The sequence below is a fragment of the Sceloporus undulatus genome, chromosome 5 (genome assembly GCF_019175285.1).
Source record: "Sceloporus undulatus isolate JIND9_A2432 ecotype Alabama chromosome 5, SceUnd_v1.1, whole genome shotgun sequence".
NCBI lineage: Eukaryota > Metazoa > Chordata > Lepidosauria > Squamata > Phrynosomatidae > Sceloporus > Sceloporus undulatus.
In genome coordinates, this window is record NC_056526.1 from 166,227,039 (window position 1) to 166,245,439 (window position 18,401).

Genomic DNA, 18,401 nt, shown 5'->3' on the forward strand with positions numbered 1-18,401 from the left:
AGTATCTTTGCTCAGATCTGATGAGGCTTTTGAACCCAGATCTCCTAATTCCAATGGGACCTAATATGTCAGAACATATTGTATATATGTACCATCTTCCCATAAAATTAGCTTTGTTTGAGAGAACATTGTTGCAGGATTTAATATGAGAAATAACCCACAGCAATGGTCAACCTGTTATAATTTTAATAATGCATTCTATTTTATCATGATGAAATAAAACATTCATTACTAAGACATATGCTAAATAAAATAATTAACATCAGAGTTGAGGCAAATGTGTCCAACACTGATTTCCATTATGAAAAGAGAGCTATTGGGGATACTGAAAAGTTTTCTTTTTGTACTAGGTTGATGTTTGTAGTGCTGATCTGGTAAAGTGTTTAAATAGACCTTTTCCTTCATAGTTGCAATGAACTCATCAAGTTTAGCAATACTGGAGGGAAAGAAGAATTAATGATGAGTAAGAAGCATTATATTCTTAATAAACACTGGCTTTGCTCTGAACTATTTTTCTTTCCATCAGTGGTTTTATCTTATTGCCCAATTTTAATGGCTGTCTGATAACAGGACAGTTGTTATTGTTAACTGCCCTTGAATCAACTCCAACTCATGTCAACCCTGTGGATGAGATATTTCAAGCCTCCTTATCCTCCACAGGTCTTCTTACATCTTCTAGATTCATGCCTGTGGCTTTCCTGATTGAGTCTATCCATCTGACTTGTGGTCTTCCTCTTTTTCTACTACCACCTTTTCCAGCATTATCATCTTTTCTAATGAGTCATATCTTCTCATGATGTGGCCAAAGTACAACAGTCTTAATTTGAGCATCTTGTCCTCTAGGGAGTTCAGGCTTGATCTGTTCAAGGACCCATTTGTTTGTCTTTTTTGGCTCTCCACAGTATCCTCAGCACTCTTCTCCAGCACCACATCTCACATCAGTTTATTTTCCTCCTATCCATCTTCTTCACTGACCAGTTCTCACACTTGTATATGGTGATGGGGAATACAATGGACTAGACAATTCTAACTTTAGTGCTCAGTTGTATATGTTAATTGTGATCTTGCTAGTTTTTCATTGCTGCCCTTTCCATTCTAAGTCTTTTTATTTCTTGGTTGCAGTCTCCGTTCTCAGTGTTTGATCCAAGGTATGGAAATCTTTAACTATTTTCTTTTCCTCATTATCTAGGTTGATTTATTTATCAACTGTAGTGGCACTCCCATTTCTCTGAGAGCAGAACAGTTACTAAGAACAATATGGTTCTATATTTTCAAACAGATATGGAGCTAAATGTAACTGTAAAAGAAGTGTTCCTTCAAAATAAAAAGCATGAGGGGCACATCCACACCCTGCCTTCCATCACTATTTACACTATCAATCTGAAATTAGAGGCATATTTTTCAGGGTAAGAAAATATTCACCAAATCTCAAGTTTATGCGATCTTAGCCTTAATATTTAGAAGAATGAAAGATGATTGTTGTGAAGTTGAAGGCTTTCATGACTGGCATCCATAGTTTTTTGTGAATTTTTCGGGCTATGAGGCCATGATCTAGAAGAGTTTATTCCTTTTAGAACATGGCTTCATAGCTAAAAAAAAAACCCCACAAAAAACTAAGGATGATTTTTGGTGTTGTTGTGTGCCCTCAAGTTGTTTCTAATTTATGGCAACACTATCATAGGGTTTTCTTGGCAAGATTTTACCATTGCCTTTCCGAGAGGCTGAGTGAGTGTAACTTGCCCAAGGTGTTGTCAGTGAGTTTCATGGCTGATTAGTATGAGTGTTAGAATTAGGATTATTAGTATTAACCAATATAGTTTTGTTGGGAACCATAATAGTGGAACTGGCTTTCTTATACTTTGCTAAGTTATTTTGTATACCTTCAAGAAGAAACCTGTTGTCCAAGTAGAAAATGGCAGAACAAAGACCAGCATAGTTGCCATTGAGAAGAAAGAGTAGAGTCAGCATAGAAGATGTATGGGTCATTCACATGTAGTTCTATTTAATGTGACTATGGAATAATCTCACTCATGTATGCTGGGTTTGTTGCTCACACTATGGAACTGCATCTATATGCATCTCTGTGAGTTTGGTTGCTCACATGTGTCAGCGCTCAAATAAAGGTGGATTTAATTATTCAAATATATTTGAAGTATATTTAAGACATATAGTGGTTTATCTTGGGTCTGTTCGCATCAATTAGTCACATAGTCGAGAATGCAAACCTTTTTAAAAATTGGAAAAACCACCAATGTTGATTATCCTGGGTTAAGTGGGGGATTTTGGCAGCCCCCCCAGCTTAATTGGATGCATTCAAAATGTATGTGAACAGCAAAGATTCAACACAGATTTTGCCTGAATTATTTTCACTGTATGAATAATCCTCTGGACTGAAAGAGGCTATTTTGTCTACATGCTATAGTAGTTTCATTTAGTAGAAACTTGGCTTTCATCAAGGCCTTTGGGCCTCATTAATTTATCCCAAATACTGATATACATAGTTAAAATTTTTAATCTTTTACACCCATCTTAACTATTATTATGTTTAATATATTCTAGCTAATTTAAATTACTTTAAAACTGTCTAACTTGTCATTTTAATATTATTTGTAAGTTTCCCTGAGATCTTTTTGATATAGGGTGGGGTATAAATATTTAAATAAATAAATAAGTATTAAAATGCATGTAGAATATTTATACCAAACACTGCTCTAAAGACAGGTCACAGCAAATGACAAAACTATATAATAAAACAGCATTTGTGCTCCATTGAATTATCAGTAGACTGATATGAAACTAGATAGAAAGGCACTCGATGAGTAATAATTAATAGGACATAAATTATCCTATGAGACTTAGAGTGCTGATACAGTTTAACCACCTCATTAATTATTTGCATGAGGGACATCTACTATCAAAATTATTAATTTCTGGATGATGCAGATCTATGGGGGAATTTAAATTCTTTTAGAGGATCAGCTGTTTAAAAGGCAAAAGGGTCTCGTTGGAGAGAATGCCCATAAAGCATTACAATGTAATATTTATTCACTGCCAGGAGCATGAATGGAAATAGATTACTTGATGCACCCTTTGGGGCGAATGTATCCCTTAGGAAATATGCCCCCTCTCCTGAATATTAACTATCTTATATTAGATTGTTTCTTGTGTTTTCAAAGTTTTCATAAAACCATATTCTTTCTTTTAAAATTACAGTTCTGTTTTGAATGAATGCACATGTTGGAAGGAAGAATGCCCTTTGGCCTTATCATATTCTGCAGTGTATTATTGTTTTGGTTTGGCTGCTGATAGAGAAAGCAGCAGTTACAATAAAAGGGTTTATATAAAGAAGCTCCTGCTGTGATTGCTTGGCACTGTATAGGGAATGATACAAGACACTATATTCCCCCGAGCAGGTACAATAATGAGCACCCGGTCTGAGAGATTAATTAGAGCTTGAGGTGGCTGTAAGGGTGGGGGAAGCCATCATATAATGTGTCAGGATTACTCTGGCCTACAGTTTAAGTGATTCAATGTGAAATAGTAGCAGCTGGCTATAAATGTACAAAGTACAATTGGGCAGCAGGTGGTAATTCCTGTCTAGTTTGCCAGATCTTCACAGGAATATGTAAGCTTGTGCAGAAAGGTCAGTAGAAGGGGGGAAAAAGAAGAAGAAAGAACAGACTTTATGATTTCTACTGTGAGTCATAAAGTAAACAGCCCAAGATTTGCTCATATCCTACAAGGTTCACAATGGTAGCTCATAATCAGGTCCTTTGAAAGACCAGAGAAGCAAAATGTTCATTTGAGGTCCCTTCCTGAGATATCTTTTTTTCATTTTGTTTATATGCTTAGGTTTGGGGAGTCTGAAAGTAATGAGTTGGCCATAGTGCAACAGTATGTGCATTGAGGTTGCCTCCTCCAAGTGTCAGCCAGTCCTGATATATGCAGCCTTTTGTGCTCCCCCCACCCAATAAAAGTTCATGTACATTATTGTTGTGTGCCTTCAAGTCATTTCTGACTTATGGTGACCCTAAAGCCAACCTTTCAAGGTTTTCCTAAGAAGATGTGTTCAGATGGGGTTGACCATAGCCTTCCTCTGAGGACATATTATATTATCATACTGTAAATAATCAGGGATATAATGAAATGTTGTCAGAGTTGTGCAAGCCATATTTCTGCCTGGGGTAGATCAGCTGATCACCATAGTCATGGTATATAGTACTCAAGTAGGGTTGCCATAACCTGGATTCTGCTGAGACATTCATGGTTTTTGGCCATTTTGAATGTTCCGGCCCGGGTTTAGAGGCATTCCCGGCTCCCGCCTTCTCCTCCTCAATCATTATCTCTTGCCGCAATAAAAGCGCGGCGGCAGCAGCATACGGGGCTTAGCTGGGCTTGGATGGGGCTCAGGGCAGGGCCTCCATCACTGCCTGCCATGCGGGGTGGGGCCTCAGCCAGCCGACTGGGCCCCGAGTAGCAAGGACTGCATTACAAGGCCTCTCCTCCAGCGGCGACGGAGCCGTGCATGGGCCAGCTGGCTGCCTGAAGCTCCATGCCACATGGCAGGCGGTGGTGGAGGAAAGGCCTTGCTATGGAGGCCTCCCTCCTTGGGGTCCAGCTGGCTGCCTGAGGCCCCTCGCAGCTACTCTACCTCTGGAGAAGGCCTTACCATGGCAGCCTCTCTCCTTGGGGCTCAGCTGTCCAGTGCAGGCCCCATGCGGCTCCTCTACCTCTGAACAAAGCCTTGCCAGCCAGCTGGGCCCCGAGTAAAGAGGCTGCAACAGCAAGGCCTTCTCCAGAGGTGGAGGAGCCACAAGGTGCCTCCTCCAGCCGGCTGGGCCCAGTAGTCTAACCGGGAGATAACTGCTGCAAGAACTATCATGGCCAAAACCATCTTCCCTAGTAAAAGGTGCAGCTGGCAAAGGCAACAATTCTTTCAGGAGCAATGTTGGGTCTGAGAGTATCCAAAGCTAGAAACCTGATTTTGATGAGGGAGTGCCACCTCAGTTGGAGCAGGTTGTGATCCCAATCCCAAATTAACTTCCCTATTGACAAACAGAACTTCTGTCTTTTCTGGATTGATGCTGAATTTATTCACCCACATCCATTCCTTTACTAGACAATGATTCAGGATTTTCACGGTCTGCTTTATAACCGTTGGGAAGGAGACATAGACCTGGATATCATTGGCATAGTGACAACTTCCAATTGAACCCCAAACTTCAAATCCTCCAGTGGCTTCTTTTTGTAAAAAAGAAAAGAAAAGGATAGAGGATGGTATTAACTCTTGTGAGAATTTACAGGCTAAGAATCATGACATTCCTCCAGCTCCTTCTGGGAATATTCAGTTAAAAAGAATTAGACTCACTTCAAAATAGGGCAACAAGGGCATACTCCCCCTGTCTAGTTCCTGGTGTAGGTCATCCACCATGGTGAGCAAGGCAGGTTCTCTCCCATGACAGGGTCTGAATCTGGATCTGCTTTCATCAAAAAAAGTGAGGAAGTCAGAAACGAGGAACAAGTCCAGGGGACAGAAGTGATCACAGAAAGAAACAGACCTATACAAAGAAGCCCTTGTTACTCTGCTAAATTACAAGTTTTCTCCTGCCCTATATTCTTCATGTCCAGGAGAGTCCAATGCCCAGTTTAAGTGTTGCCAGGCAGTGGAGTCAAAAAGCATGTCTGGTTACTTTAGTGTCAGGATAAGCTATTTTGATACCTTACCACATAGGGCAACTGCACACCATAGCCCCAAATCCCCAGTATCTCTTGACACTCAGATACAGTATTGTGTACAAATTAAAGGAATATGCAAATGTGGTGGGATGGTGCTACTCTATTCTGCTTTGGTCAGGCCTCACCTGGAATACTGTGTCCATTTCTGGGCACTACCATTCAAAGAGGATGTTGGCAGGCTGGACCGTGTCCAGAGGAGGGTGACCAAAATATTGAAGGGTCTGGAAACTATGCCCTCTGAGGAGAGACTTAGGGAGCTGGGTTTGTTTTGCCTGGAGAAGAGAAGGTTAAGAAGTGATATGACAGCCCTGGAGGGGTGTCATATTGAGCCTGGAACAAGCTTGTTTTGTGTTACTCCAGAGAATAGGACCTGGAGCAATGGATTCAAACTACAGGAAAAGAGACTCTAGCTTTAGAAAGAACTTCCAGAGAGAGAGAGAGAGAGGTGGAGTCTCCTTTGGAGGTTTTTAAACATAGGCTGGATGGCCATCTGCGGGGAGTGCTTAGATTGTGTGTTCCTGCATGGCAGGGGGTTAGACTTGGATGTCCCTTGTGGTCTCTTTCAACTTCCTGACTCCCTACCCTAAACCCTGACAAAAAATATTTCCGCCCAAATACTCACTGGAGTAGGGCTTGAGTGTTGTTTAACCATGCTTAGGCCTAGGAGGAGCCCAGGAGAAGAAGTCACTTCCTGCTATAGAAAAGTGCCCCCTTGGACCTTTTTGTCTGAAAAGGACAAAATCATGGCAGAGTCATTCTACTCCTCGTCATCTGCACTGGGGAACCGAAGAGAATTTTGTTTAACTCATAAGGGACTGGAGGCCATAAAAATGGCCCTGGAGGATGCATCTAGCTCATGTCACACACTTTCACTACCCTGGTTTAAATGCTCCTGTTCATTCCTTGACCATGAGATATCCAGTACTACTATCCCACCTTTGCACCTATATTTCTTCTATGCCATCTGTGCAGGGTTCTGTTTGTGAGCTCTTTATACATCTAGCTAAAATGATTATCTCACTGTTTGTTAACACCAAAATATTTATAGTACGTTATAGTACGTTCCTATTCAAGGGTACTCGCTAATACTTGATTCCACTTAATTAGGTTCAGGATTGTGATATAAGATCCCTTTCATACTGATATTCTAGACTAACACGGCTATATCTCTGAATTCTATCTTCACCAGAAATTGAACCATGTGATATTTCTACACCATTGATGCAGTACCATTAAAATTAACTTAAAAGTTACATTCCAAAGTTATCCTTTATTAAGATACTGTTGTAATTAATATACCATAGTTTAAGAAAAAGAACTACTTGTAAGTAATTAGATAATTTGTAAATCATTACATTCTCTGTGCTTCAGTACTTGAGAATTCAGTTTATCTATCATGATCGTTAATAGACTTTTCTCTTGGTTCTCCCTAATTCCATTTCTAAAGGCCATCTAAATTTGTTGGTGACCTCACATAAAATCTCAAGTGTCTTGAAGCAGAAGCATTTATTCCTGTGTGCCATATCTGCAGCCACCAAGATTTCAAGATAAAAAAAAATCTTGCTATAAAAGTTGCATATTTTTCCCTTTCACTAATATTTTTTTTATAAATGGCATTTTTAAAAAAATCAGTTTTTAAAAATTGAGATGGAACACTAATGTTTGACAGTGCTTTGGGGTTCTTTCCTCTACCCCAAATACAAATGGTGGTTTAGAAAAGAAATGAGGAAAGTAAATGTTATGTTACTGTTAACAATAATGTTATGTTACCATAAGAAAAAAGAGGTAAATATTTATTCTGGGTACTAAAACATATATTCCACATAAGTGTGTGTGTGTGTGTGTGTGTGTTTAAAAAAAAACCCAACTAGCATTTTTGTATTTGTTGTTGTTGTTGTTGTTGTATGGCTTTTCCAACTTATGGTGACCCTAAGGCAAACCTATCATGGGATTTTCTTGGCAAGATTTCTTCAGGGGAGGTTTGCCATTGCCTTCCCCTGAGGCTGAGAGCATGTGATTTGCTTAAGGCCACCCAGTGAGTTTCATGGCCAAGGTAGGAATCGAACCCTGGTCTCCAGAGTCATGATCCAACAGTCAAACCACTACACCACGCTGGTTTGTGTGTATCTTATTTGGGAAAGAGGGATATTTTACATGATAGTGTAATCCAAAAGGTATCTGCTCAGAAAAAAAAAGTCCCAGTGGACTAATTTCCCAGGTAAAGGTGTATATGATTACAGTACAATATGTATTCACAGTTAGAAATGTCACATGTATAATAACAAAGCCAATATAATTACCTTTCTTGTTGTTGTTGTTTTAATCCTTCTCCCCACTAGAAGAACGTTAAGAGCTGTTTAGCCAAAGTTAATGGAGTTTTATGAGAGCAAATGATAAAAGGAAAAAAGATGTTTTTTCTTCTGGAAAATTTGGTTTTGGTACTAGGGTCAGGGAGCAAAGAGAAAAAAGCAGCATCCTTCAGCAAGATAAATTAATCTCTGGGTCTCCCTGCATAATGTTCTGCCCTGGAGATTTTTAGAAAACAATCTTAACTATATTATAAAATTTGCTGGACTGTGCTTAGAGGTCAGATCTTTGGAGTTCTTTAGAATCCCTCACCCCTCTGTGCAATAGCACAAAGGTACTGTATAAATCATTGGGTGCAGAAAGTTCATTTCATGTCTGATAACCTTTTCTGAATATAAAAGGACATTACAATATAACAATGACTCAATGCGAAATATGAGGGAATATGAACCTTTACCCTTCACATAGAAAAATAGATCTATAATACACTATAATGTTGACACAAAAACATTTTTTTACTGTCCTGTTTGAGCCGCAGTTAAATGTTCAGTGTTTCATTGTGTGCGTACTTTGTGTGCTTTGTGTTGCATGGGGAAGAAAACATTTTAAAATGTAGTAAAAAGATCTGTTGTTTCAGAGTATGTTGGTGTCTACAAAGTTCATTAAGAAACAATATGTTGTAAAGCAGCCTATTCCAATTCTGTGTAATTCCAGATTATGTTGGATTACAACCTTCAACAGCCCCATCAAGTGCTCATGTTCATCAATGGAAGTTATAGGAATTGTAGTTCAACAATATCTGAGGACCCTAGGAAGCTGCTCTAGATGAAGGTGGCTTATTTCCATTTTACTAACTGACCAGATCTAATAAATGTCCATAGATGTATAGTCTTATTCCTTCTGGGAGCCTTCACTATTAGTGCAAAAGAAAATTTAAATATCTAACATAAGCCATCTTCAGGAGCACATCTGAGGGCAGACTTTTTTTTTAAGTGTTTTAAGTTGTCGTTCTGTGTGATGTTTTGTGTTGTACCATGTGTGTATGTGTGTCCCCAGGGTCACCCAGGCTTTCCCACAGTTGCTGCCCTTCACAGTAATCAGATCCTCACTGTCAAGGTTTGTGGATGGCCAATACCAACTAGCCAGTCTTTCCATATCAGCATAGAAGGGTCATGAAGAATAAGTTTGCTTCAGGAAGTTTGCCATGAACAACATGTACCTGATCATTGCCAGACTTACCACATTAGTCCTCTCATGTCATACTGCTACTTGTGGAACTGCTAAGAGTGTGAGATGGGTGAGGCTTAAATTCTATATGCTGGTATTCTCAACAGTGGGCCCTCATTTGTGCCTGAAAAAGTTACTTTTCTGGACTCCCAATTCCAAGATGGATTCCAGAATAGTAACTTTTCTTGATGACCATTTTATTTCTCAGTGGAAATATGTTTTGTAATTCTGCTTGTATAAGTTATATAAATCATTAGGTAAATGTATGTCAAAACACTAGTGATTACCTGAATCGATTTATTTTTTTTTGCCTTCATGGTTTCACACTGGCATATATGCTTTCAATTATTTGAGCATTAAGCATAAATTATTTAAACTAGCTATACATGGGCAGGCTCAGCTATGCCACAAAATGACACTGTTCTTCATGGCACAATATGCTCTTTGGGAAGTCTGGCTAAAAGCTGAACTGGTGCTCTTGTCTCTTAGAATCTTTGCTCATGAATCAGAACAAAGGTATTCAGTGTAGATTTTCCAAATACTGAAGTAAATTTAAGAATCATTGGCCCCGTACAGACCGGCCAAAATAAAGCTGCTTTGGGTCACTTTGGAGGTATGCTGTTTAAATGATGCATGCGTCCTAAGAGTCCAGAAGCCGCGCCAAAGCCACACTCCAAGACTGGAACATGGCTTTGGCGTGGCTTCCAGACTCTTAGGACCCACGCATTATTTAAACAGCATACCTCCAAAGTGACCAAAAGCAGCTTTATTTTGGCCTGTCTGTATGGGCCCTTAGTTACAAAAGATGTTCAAGAGTAAGCTTGACTTTAATTTACCTTTAATTTCATAAAGTGATAAAGTGATAGGTATTCTATCTTCTGATTTGGTAATATAGTATTCTATGGATATTCTTTTTCTTAATGCACAGATTCTTATGCCAGACACAAGCACCAGTTAGTTATTATATTTACTACTGCAAGTCTAATCTGTATGTTTCTATTTCTTTCTCGGGCCTTCTGATGTCTATACTTCAACTCTTTCACCTCTGAACTTCAACTTTTGACCTCACCTACCTGATCAGATGGTGTTTCCTAAAATCAATCATGGGTTTCTCTCTGCTGATCAGCAGCTCATTAAACGCCGCCTCATTAAGGTAGTGCTTACTCTCTCCCTCCACCTTTTGCCATGCTCTTGCTTGCAGCTGATTGCTGAATTATGAACATTGCTGAACTACATACTTCTTAATGACATTGAATTTTGTTTTTAGAAAAAGTGAGATGAAACTGCATGGACCTTTGCTGTAAACTGCATAATTAATTTTGTCAACTGTTTCCCACTAGCATTTTTTTTTATTTGAAACTGGGCAAAGCTTAGTATTTTTGAAGGGAAGTGATTGTGATTTAACAGATCATTACCCAACTAGATTAAATTATTGCAATGTGGATAACTTTGGAGCTGTAAATGTTGTTTTTCAATTGTCACTATAAAATGGTTGCTAATCAGAGATTAAATATTTTTGCTATTTGAAAAGTGCTCTACAGCATTTCAGCAAGATGGTTGTATTTCAGTGTCCCTCTTGGAACTTAGTTGATGCTTTCATGTTGAGCCTCATGAACTAGTTTTGTTGGTTGCCATAAAAGGTTTACAGTCATCATGTAAATCTAATGACTCAGCTTTTAATATGAACATGGCAAACCAGTAAATATTTTTTCCCTATAGAAACACATCAGTAAAATTTTGAAAGACTGCTTAAGCTTGAACCAGTTTAAACTTTTTTGGCTATCCTTCAAGTGCAGGAATTAAAGTTCACAAATAGAAGTAATTCTAGCTGGTTGTCAGTATGCTACTGGAGCACACATCCTTATGTACATTCCCTTGTTGGACTATTATGTGTTTTTATGAAAACGCACTCTGTGTGCCTTGCTGGGCTTTGTAGGCTATACATGTGCTTTGGCCTCTGCTCCTGGATCCAAAGCCTTGGGTGCTATCCCAGGCAAGATAGCAGTATTGTCAGTTTCCAAAGTATATTCAAACAGCTTCATGTGGAGCAGATTTTAATAATCCAAACAGGAAGTAATGAAAACATGGGTGACTGATGACAGATCCATGTCTGAGAGGAGTATTCACAGAGGAGTCATCTACTAAGTTAGCAAAATCCAAGCCAGTGTCATAGCCTTTGAATCTACCAGTAGTGCCAATAATTTGTTTGGGAAGGTGGACTTAAATCCAGTTCCCACTCTCCTCCATACAGGTGACTGGATGCGAGCCTGTCAAAGATGTGTGATAAATATGTGCAGGCAGTTCTGCATATTGCTGAAATTATACTTTTGTTTGACAAACAATTTTAACAATTTTGTTCTTTTACAAGCTCTTCCCTTGAAAATTGTATATTTCTCCTTCTCTTTTTGCTGAGTTTTTATGCAACTGAAAACTTGCATGTTAAGAGCCAAAAGCTGCTCAGTAATGCTGGTTTTACTGACTGGTGTTCAGGGTGACCAAGGGCAAGCTGGACCGCCTGGGCCTCCAGGGCCTCCAGGACCAAGGGGCCCTCCTGGAGATACGGGCAAAGATGGCCCCCGAGGAATGCCTGGCGTACCGGTAAGTGAGCTGTTAATGTGTGTTAATGTTAAAGACCTAGATAAGTGGAACCATGTCAGTCTGTTGCAGCATAAAACTGACCAATCACATCTGATGAAGACGGTTGTAGTCCATGAAAGCATATGCTAAATAAAATATTTTAAGCTTTAAGCTGTTTTAATGTTATCTAAACAGAGAAAGTTTTTAGATATTTGAGAAAGATACATTATATCCATTTTATCAATGGAAAAATGGGCATTAAGGAGATAGGGTGTAATTGGAAGTAAGTAGCAAGGAGACTGATAAGCATGAAGATGAGAAATAATATTTGTTTGGGAGAATTTTGGGTAATTGTTGGTCATTCACTTTATGAATACTGGGCATATGCTTCACTGTCATGGAAAACAATTTTTTTCAGAGCCTTTTAAATCACCTTTTAACCCAATAATAGTGCCGGCTCCGGTGCCTCGTGGGCCTTTTGTAGGCCCACCAGCCAATGGGAGGCCGGAGAGGGGCAGCAGGGCCTACTTCCCAGCCTCCCCACCAATCCCAGGCAGTGCCTGCCGATGACGCCGCCCAATCAGCGGGCACTTCCGCCCGCAGGGCCCACTGGGTCCTGTAGTCCCAGTGGTGCAAGCGGAAGTCCTGCCTCTCACCCCCTCCCAGAGCCAATCACGGCTCGAATGGCCCTGTTCTGGGGCTTCTGGGGCCGCTCGAGCCAGGAGCGGCTTGCTGCCCACTGTGGGGCCTCCCCCGGTGGCAACCAGGCCGTCCCGCTGAGGCGGGCGGCCCCATTTATATTCATTTTATCAATAGAAAAATGGGCATTAAGGAGATAGGGTGTAATTGGAAGTAAGTAGCAAGGAGACTGATAAGCATGAAGATGAGAAATAATATTTGTTTGCAAGAATTTTGGGTAATTGTTGGTCATTCACTTTATGAATACTGGGCATTTGCTTCACGGTCATGGAAAACAATTTTTTCAGAGCCTTTTAAATCACCTTTTAACCCAATGCACTTTTGTGGTTCTATTTCCCAGAGTGATAATCACAACTAGAATAAATAATAAAATTGGAAAATAACATACTAAATAGAGTAATGCAAGACACAGAACAATATCTTATTAGAATTTTTCTCTTAGTTTTTATCCTTGAACAGTATTGTATTCTTTAGATGTCATAATTAAAATGGTAATTTCTTCTTTAAACTTAATGTATATTGCACACATTTTCAAATCACTTGCAGTTTTCTTTTCCACAGGATCATAATGGCTGATTGAAATCCTAGCACCTTAGATTATTTCTCCTGATAACATAGTGACAAAAAAAATCTGATGAACATCTAGATTTGATATTTATACGTGTGTACAAAATTGGACTGCATATAAGACTGAGAAATGAAATTTCTAATAACTTGACTAGCCAAGGAAAACAGAAGCATTTATATAATTATGAAAAGCAGTCCTTCTTAACAATTTTCAGGGGGGAAATGAATGTGAAAGGAAGGATTTCAACAGATGGGGGAGAGTCTAGTTTTCTTTTTTTATCATTATGGCAGGTTGGAAGGAATTAACCATAATGTTTCTTTAGAGACAATAAATTGAACGGATTGTAGCTGCGGTCAACAGCAGCATAAACCTCAGATTTCATGCTTCTAGAATCACACACACACACACACAAAAACCCTGCACAATTACACTCCTGAATGAAATCATCTGGTTTTTTTTTTCCTACCACAAAACTGAGGACTGGGTGTTAAGAATGTTTATCTCTTAACTATTTACCAACCAATTGAAATGTATATCATTTTACAACATTACTATATCAGCAGCACTTGAAACCAAACCACATTCCAATGGACACTAGTGGCCAGGACATTTCTATAAGATATAATAGATGATGTTCAAGCAATCACATACAGTATTCTTCAGTAGATACTTCACTGCAGTATGATAAAAAGACACTTGAAATTTAGCGAACAGGAAGAGAAACAGCTTAGGTTATCCTTGAGCATTAGGTAACTACAAGAATGGAATGGTTTCTATACAAGGGGCTCATTCCCACACACTACATCATTACTGTATAGCACTATTGTTCCACTTTAACTTCTATTATTTCATTTCTATAGAATTCTGGAGTTTGTGTTAATGTGAAGTTCTAGGAATGCCCCTTCCTAAACTAGAATCCCAGGAACCAAGGCAATTAAAGTGGAATGATAACACTATAATTCCGTGGTGTGAATAGACCTGACATTCTGCTGAAAGAATCAGAAGCATGGTAAAGGGGCATGAATATAGTCATGACAAAATAGAGCTTCATGATTACAGATGATGGAAGGTAGAAAGTCTTCCACTGTGGAGTGTCCAAATAAGGTTGGCTCAATGAGATCATAAGTGGTGTCTTAACAATCTATGACTATGCAAAGAAGTATAGATGATTTTGCAAAATTTTCATGGAAGTTAATAACAAAGGATTAAAATGGGGATTTGAACTCTGTGTTATCCCTCGCAGATGTGTATATTACTTTACAAAGAAAGATAAAGATAATGAAGACGTTCCACCCACTCCTGTCATGAATGACTATGACCCAAAACAGGGTTGCCCGAGGGCTGAGCGTTTACACACTCCAAGCCCTTCTTGCAGCACCTGGGCGCCATCTTGGTGTGTGCCTGACCAGATAGGGTGTGCCATGATGACATCACTCATATGCACTGTCCAAATGGCACTACACATGAGGGCATCATAAGGCCTTGCCACGGCCCTCATGGCGCCCCGTATCATCGGAAATAGGAGCCACATTTCACGGCTCCTTTTTCAAGTGGGTTGGAGTCGTGCCGTCCAGTTGCCACGTCCCCAACCCAGCTCTTCCAGGGGTGGCACAGAGCCGCCCCTGTTGGACCGTCTGTCTAGCCCCTAACTTAGAACTTTTCATGGAAAGATGTATATTAAAGATCTTCAAGAAGAATTAGAAATGATAGGAAGAGCTTTGCTGGATCATATTATTCAGGTAGTAACCTGCTTCACATAGGTCCAAGACACACTGCAGAAATAATCCAGTTTAAGACTGCTTTAACTGCCCTGGCTCAATGATAGGGAATTCTGGGAAATGTAGTTTTATGGGACATTTAACTTCCTCTGCCATGGTGCCACGGTAAACAATTCCCAGGATTCCCTAGTACTGAGCCAGGGCAGTTAAAGTGGTTTCAAACTAAATTATTTCTGCTGTGTGTTTTGGACCATAGTGGGCCCACAGATTCTGGGAAGTTTGCAAACAGGGTATAAGGGCAATAGCTTCCCCTGTCTTTGTTCCCCATTAGCACAGAGCTTGGAAAAGTAACATTTTAGACTACAGATCCCAGCAAGCTGCTAGTTGGGGAATTCTAGTATTTGTAATGATTTTTTAAAACTTTTCCAACTTTACAATAATGTAAGACTGTGAAGAGAAGGGGAAACGTCATAGAGTCTTTATAATTAATAATCATTGACAGGCCTACCCTTCATAACTGAGTCTAACTCCATATTCTTTTGAAAACCACCCTGATTAATGTCCACCACCATAATGGTATTGATGTTGATGACATTTTTGTGTTTAAGGGTGAACCAGGAAAGCCAGGTGAACAAGGCTTGATGGTAAGTCCTATTTTTTTTTTTTCATTCAGTAATTTCAGTAAGACATCTTGTATTTCCTTTTTCCAATACACTTTGCTGTGAGATATATGAGTTGATTTCCACTTGTGAAGCCCATGCAAGTACAAGGTGAATCGATTGACAAAATCTATAGAGAAGGCGACAGGGCTGTTGGTTTTCAGACACTTAATTAAAACAAAATTTAAAATAATCTTCAATTTCCCACAAAGATAATAGAAAGATAGACTTTTCCTGACATTTGTAATACTTTTCTGTTCATGGTGAGTAACAATTTATTAATCCTTACGATTTTTAAAAGAATCTAGACTTATTTTCTCTGCAGCAATTCATATCTCCTCAGTGGTATGCTGGTGTTAACTTGTTCTGTCTTTTGGACAGGATGGGAGTGACTTGGTAGTTTTTAATTGTACCTACTACTCAAAATAATCTTTAAGCAGTCTCATAGGAACATAAACCATTTGTTTGTTTGTTTGTTTGTTTATATATAGCATTTATACCCTGCTCTTCAGTCACAAAGGCTTTCAGAGCGGTTTACAGATTATTAATTTGAAAGATCCCTGCCCTCAGGTTTACAATCTAAAAAGACATGACACAAAAGAAGAAAGGAATGGCAGTGGGTAAGGGGATCAAGTCCAGCAGATACTGCCAGTTCTTCTCTCCCTCCATGGCCAGGGTGTTAGCAGTAAAGATGGTGAGAGGGCTTTTCATCTGCCTCTGGGGCTAGGCATAGTGGAGTTGTCCCTTGCTCTTCTTCTCTCCCTCCAAGGCCAGGGTGCTAGCATTTATGATGGAGGAAGAGCCTTTCTTCTGCCTTTGGGGCTAAGCAGGGTAGAGCTGTGACTTCTGATTTCTTGACTGCAGTCTCCATTCTAATCGGTGGAGCTTTTGTGGGAACTCTTTGACAATTTCAATTTTTTGTTGTTTAGGGTGAATTCTTCTAGATCTTCTGTGGTCATTATTTTTGGTTTTGTTTTTTAATGTTCAGTATTAATCCAATCTTGGCACTTTACTCATTGACCTTCTTAAGTCTTTGTTTGTTTCTGCTAGTATTATTGTTTCATCTACATAACAGGTTTTTAATTTTCCTTCCTCCTCCTGCCTCTGAGTCTAAGTCTGCTCTGCATACAATATATTCAGTATAATGTTCAAGGCCCTCCTCTACTAATAGACACAGCCTAATTGCTCACATTATGGGACTTTCTTTCTGTGTTTTGACAACTGAATGTGTAATCTGGAGTGTCTATCCCATGGAAAGCCATTGAAAAAAAACATAGAACAAACCATGGATTATTTCTCTGGCTTGTTGGGCAAGAGACAATACAGACTGCCAAGGTTTTGACATTACAGTAAGCAAAATATGGACAGTATGTCTGTGGTTTGTTCAGCCACTCCCACCTGCCCTGGGAACGATTGAGCAGCATGCACCAGCACTCTGCTTTGTTCCTGAGAGACATATTGATTACTATCTTATTTAATGAAAGATTACAATTGTTCTGCACCAAAACAGTATGTTGAAAATCATGATTTAGTCCATCAATATTTTTCAGCTCACTAAATTGCATATCTTATTGGCATGCTACCAATTCTGCAAGCATAAGTGCTGAACAAAACCTACTCCTCCTGTTTGAATTTTTTAATCCTGATGTCTAAATCTATCTTGTCTTTCCCTACAGCAAGCCAGGTAAATAACTTACAATCAATTCTATATGCCTGGCTTGTTGTGGGAGAGGTAAGCCAGGCATGCAAGATCAGTGAGTTTCTATTAAAAGCTTTTTGTGCTTGCAATGGGAATGATTGGTCAAGGTACCAAGTTATTGTTTCAACCCCAGAAAACCAGAATTCTATAGAATTTTGGCTTGCTATTCTGTGAAATCACATTCAGGAAATGCAGCCCTAGCTTGCATTGTTTTAAACATGCCTTGCTCAAAACTGTATGTTACTCACAAAGCCCAGATGCTAAAAACAATTGATATAGTTGCTGCCTTTTTTCTATCCATTTTTGTTATGTCTTTACTATATTAATATCTAGAATTCCATTGTCCTTTGTGATAATCTTGTTGTGTTAAAAGGTTGGAGAAGAAAGAAAGTCATAAATAGATCATGGGCATATCATCTGCAAAAGCTTTGTGGCTCAGGGTGCCAAACCTCCCCTACACGCATGGGAGAAATCCCTCCAAGGAGTTTGGCTGCTGTTTGGCTCAATTCAATGAGCTGGAAGTTCACAGTGTAAGGAGCACTTGTCACTATGAATAAATTGTGAAATGTAGTTTTGAGGAAGGTTTTTAATTACAATTGGCATATCCAAGCTCGGATGCTAGAGGCAGCTACTTTGTTTGGGGGGGGGGGAGCAATACACTCTGTGATTCATATAATAAAAGCATTCAGCAGAAACAAGGGAGCACACATATATACAAGGTCCTGCTATATTCCAGTAATATTATCTTTCATTAAGGTACATAATTTTAAAAGAACCCATTTTCCTGACTCATAAATAATTATGCATTTTAATTCTGCTGTAATTATGGATGATACTCATGGATAACCAAGTGCTAGAAAATCATCTGTTGTTTTGACAGGGCAGATTTTGATCTTTGCCTATGACTTCTCTTTTATTCTGGAAGATGCATAATAAATCACCTAGCTCCACATTGTACTATGCTATGATAAGGAAAAGAGCTAGTATTTACCCACTGTAGCAGTTCAGTGCAATCTTTTGTAGCCAAAATGTGACTGGCATGACAAGGCATAAAGTGGGGGTGGAAAAAGTGCTATCTTCATGACTGGGGTTTTAGCTCCCATCAGTCAGCAGAGCCAATCACAAGAAAACCTGGGAGTTGTAGCCCCCTCAAATTTTGGAGGTCTGAATCTTACCCATTACTGACCTAAAAGAATGTTATACCAGGCAAT

At 39.3% G+C, this 18,401-nt stretch overlaps 1 protein-coding gene across 2 annotated transcripts in view; it reads left to right on the forward strand.

Annotated features, from left to right (window-relative positions):
* Nucleotides 1-18,401, forward strand: part of COL25A1 (collagen type XXV alpha 1 chain) — a 374,446-nt gene that overhangs the window by 256,915 nt on the left and 99,130 nt on the right. The window contains exons 10-12 of one of the 2 annotated variants that reach the window (XM_042469542.1): nucleotides 9,100-9,159; nucleotides 11,761-11,868; nucleotides 15,441-15,476. In XM_042469542.1, coding sequence (XP_042325476.1) covers nucleotides 9,100-9,159; nucleotides 11,761-11,868; nucleotides 15,441-15,476 — 204 coding nt within the window. Of the gene's footprint in view, nucleotides 1-9,099; nucleotides 9,160-10,351; nucleotides 10,424-11,760; nucleotides 11,869-15,440; nucleotides 15,477-18,401 lie in introns of both variants that reach the window. The other variant, XM_042469543.1, reaches the window with a different exon arrangement.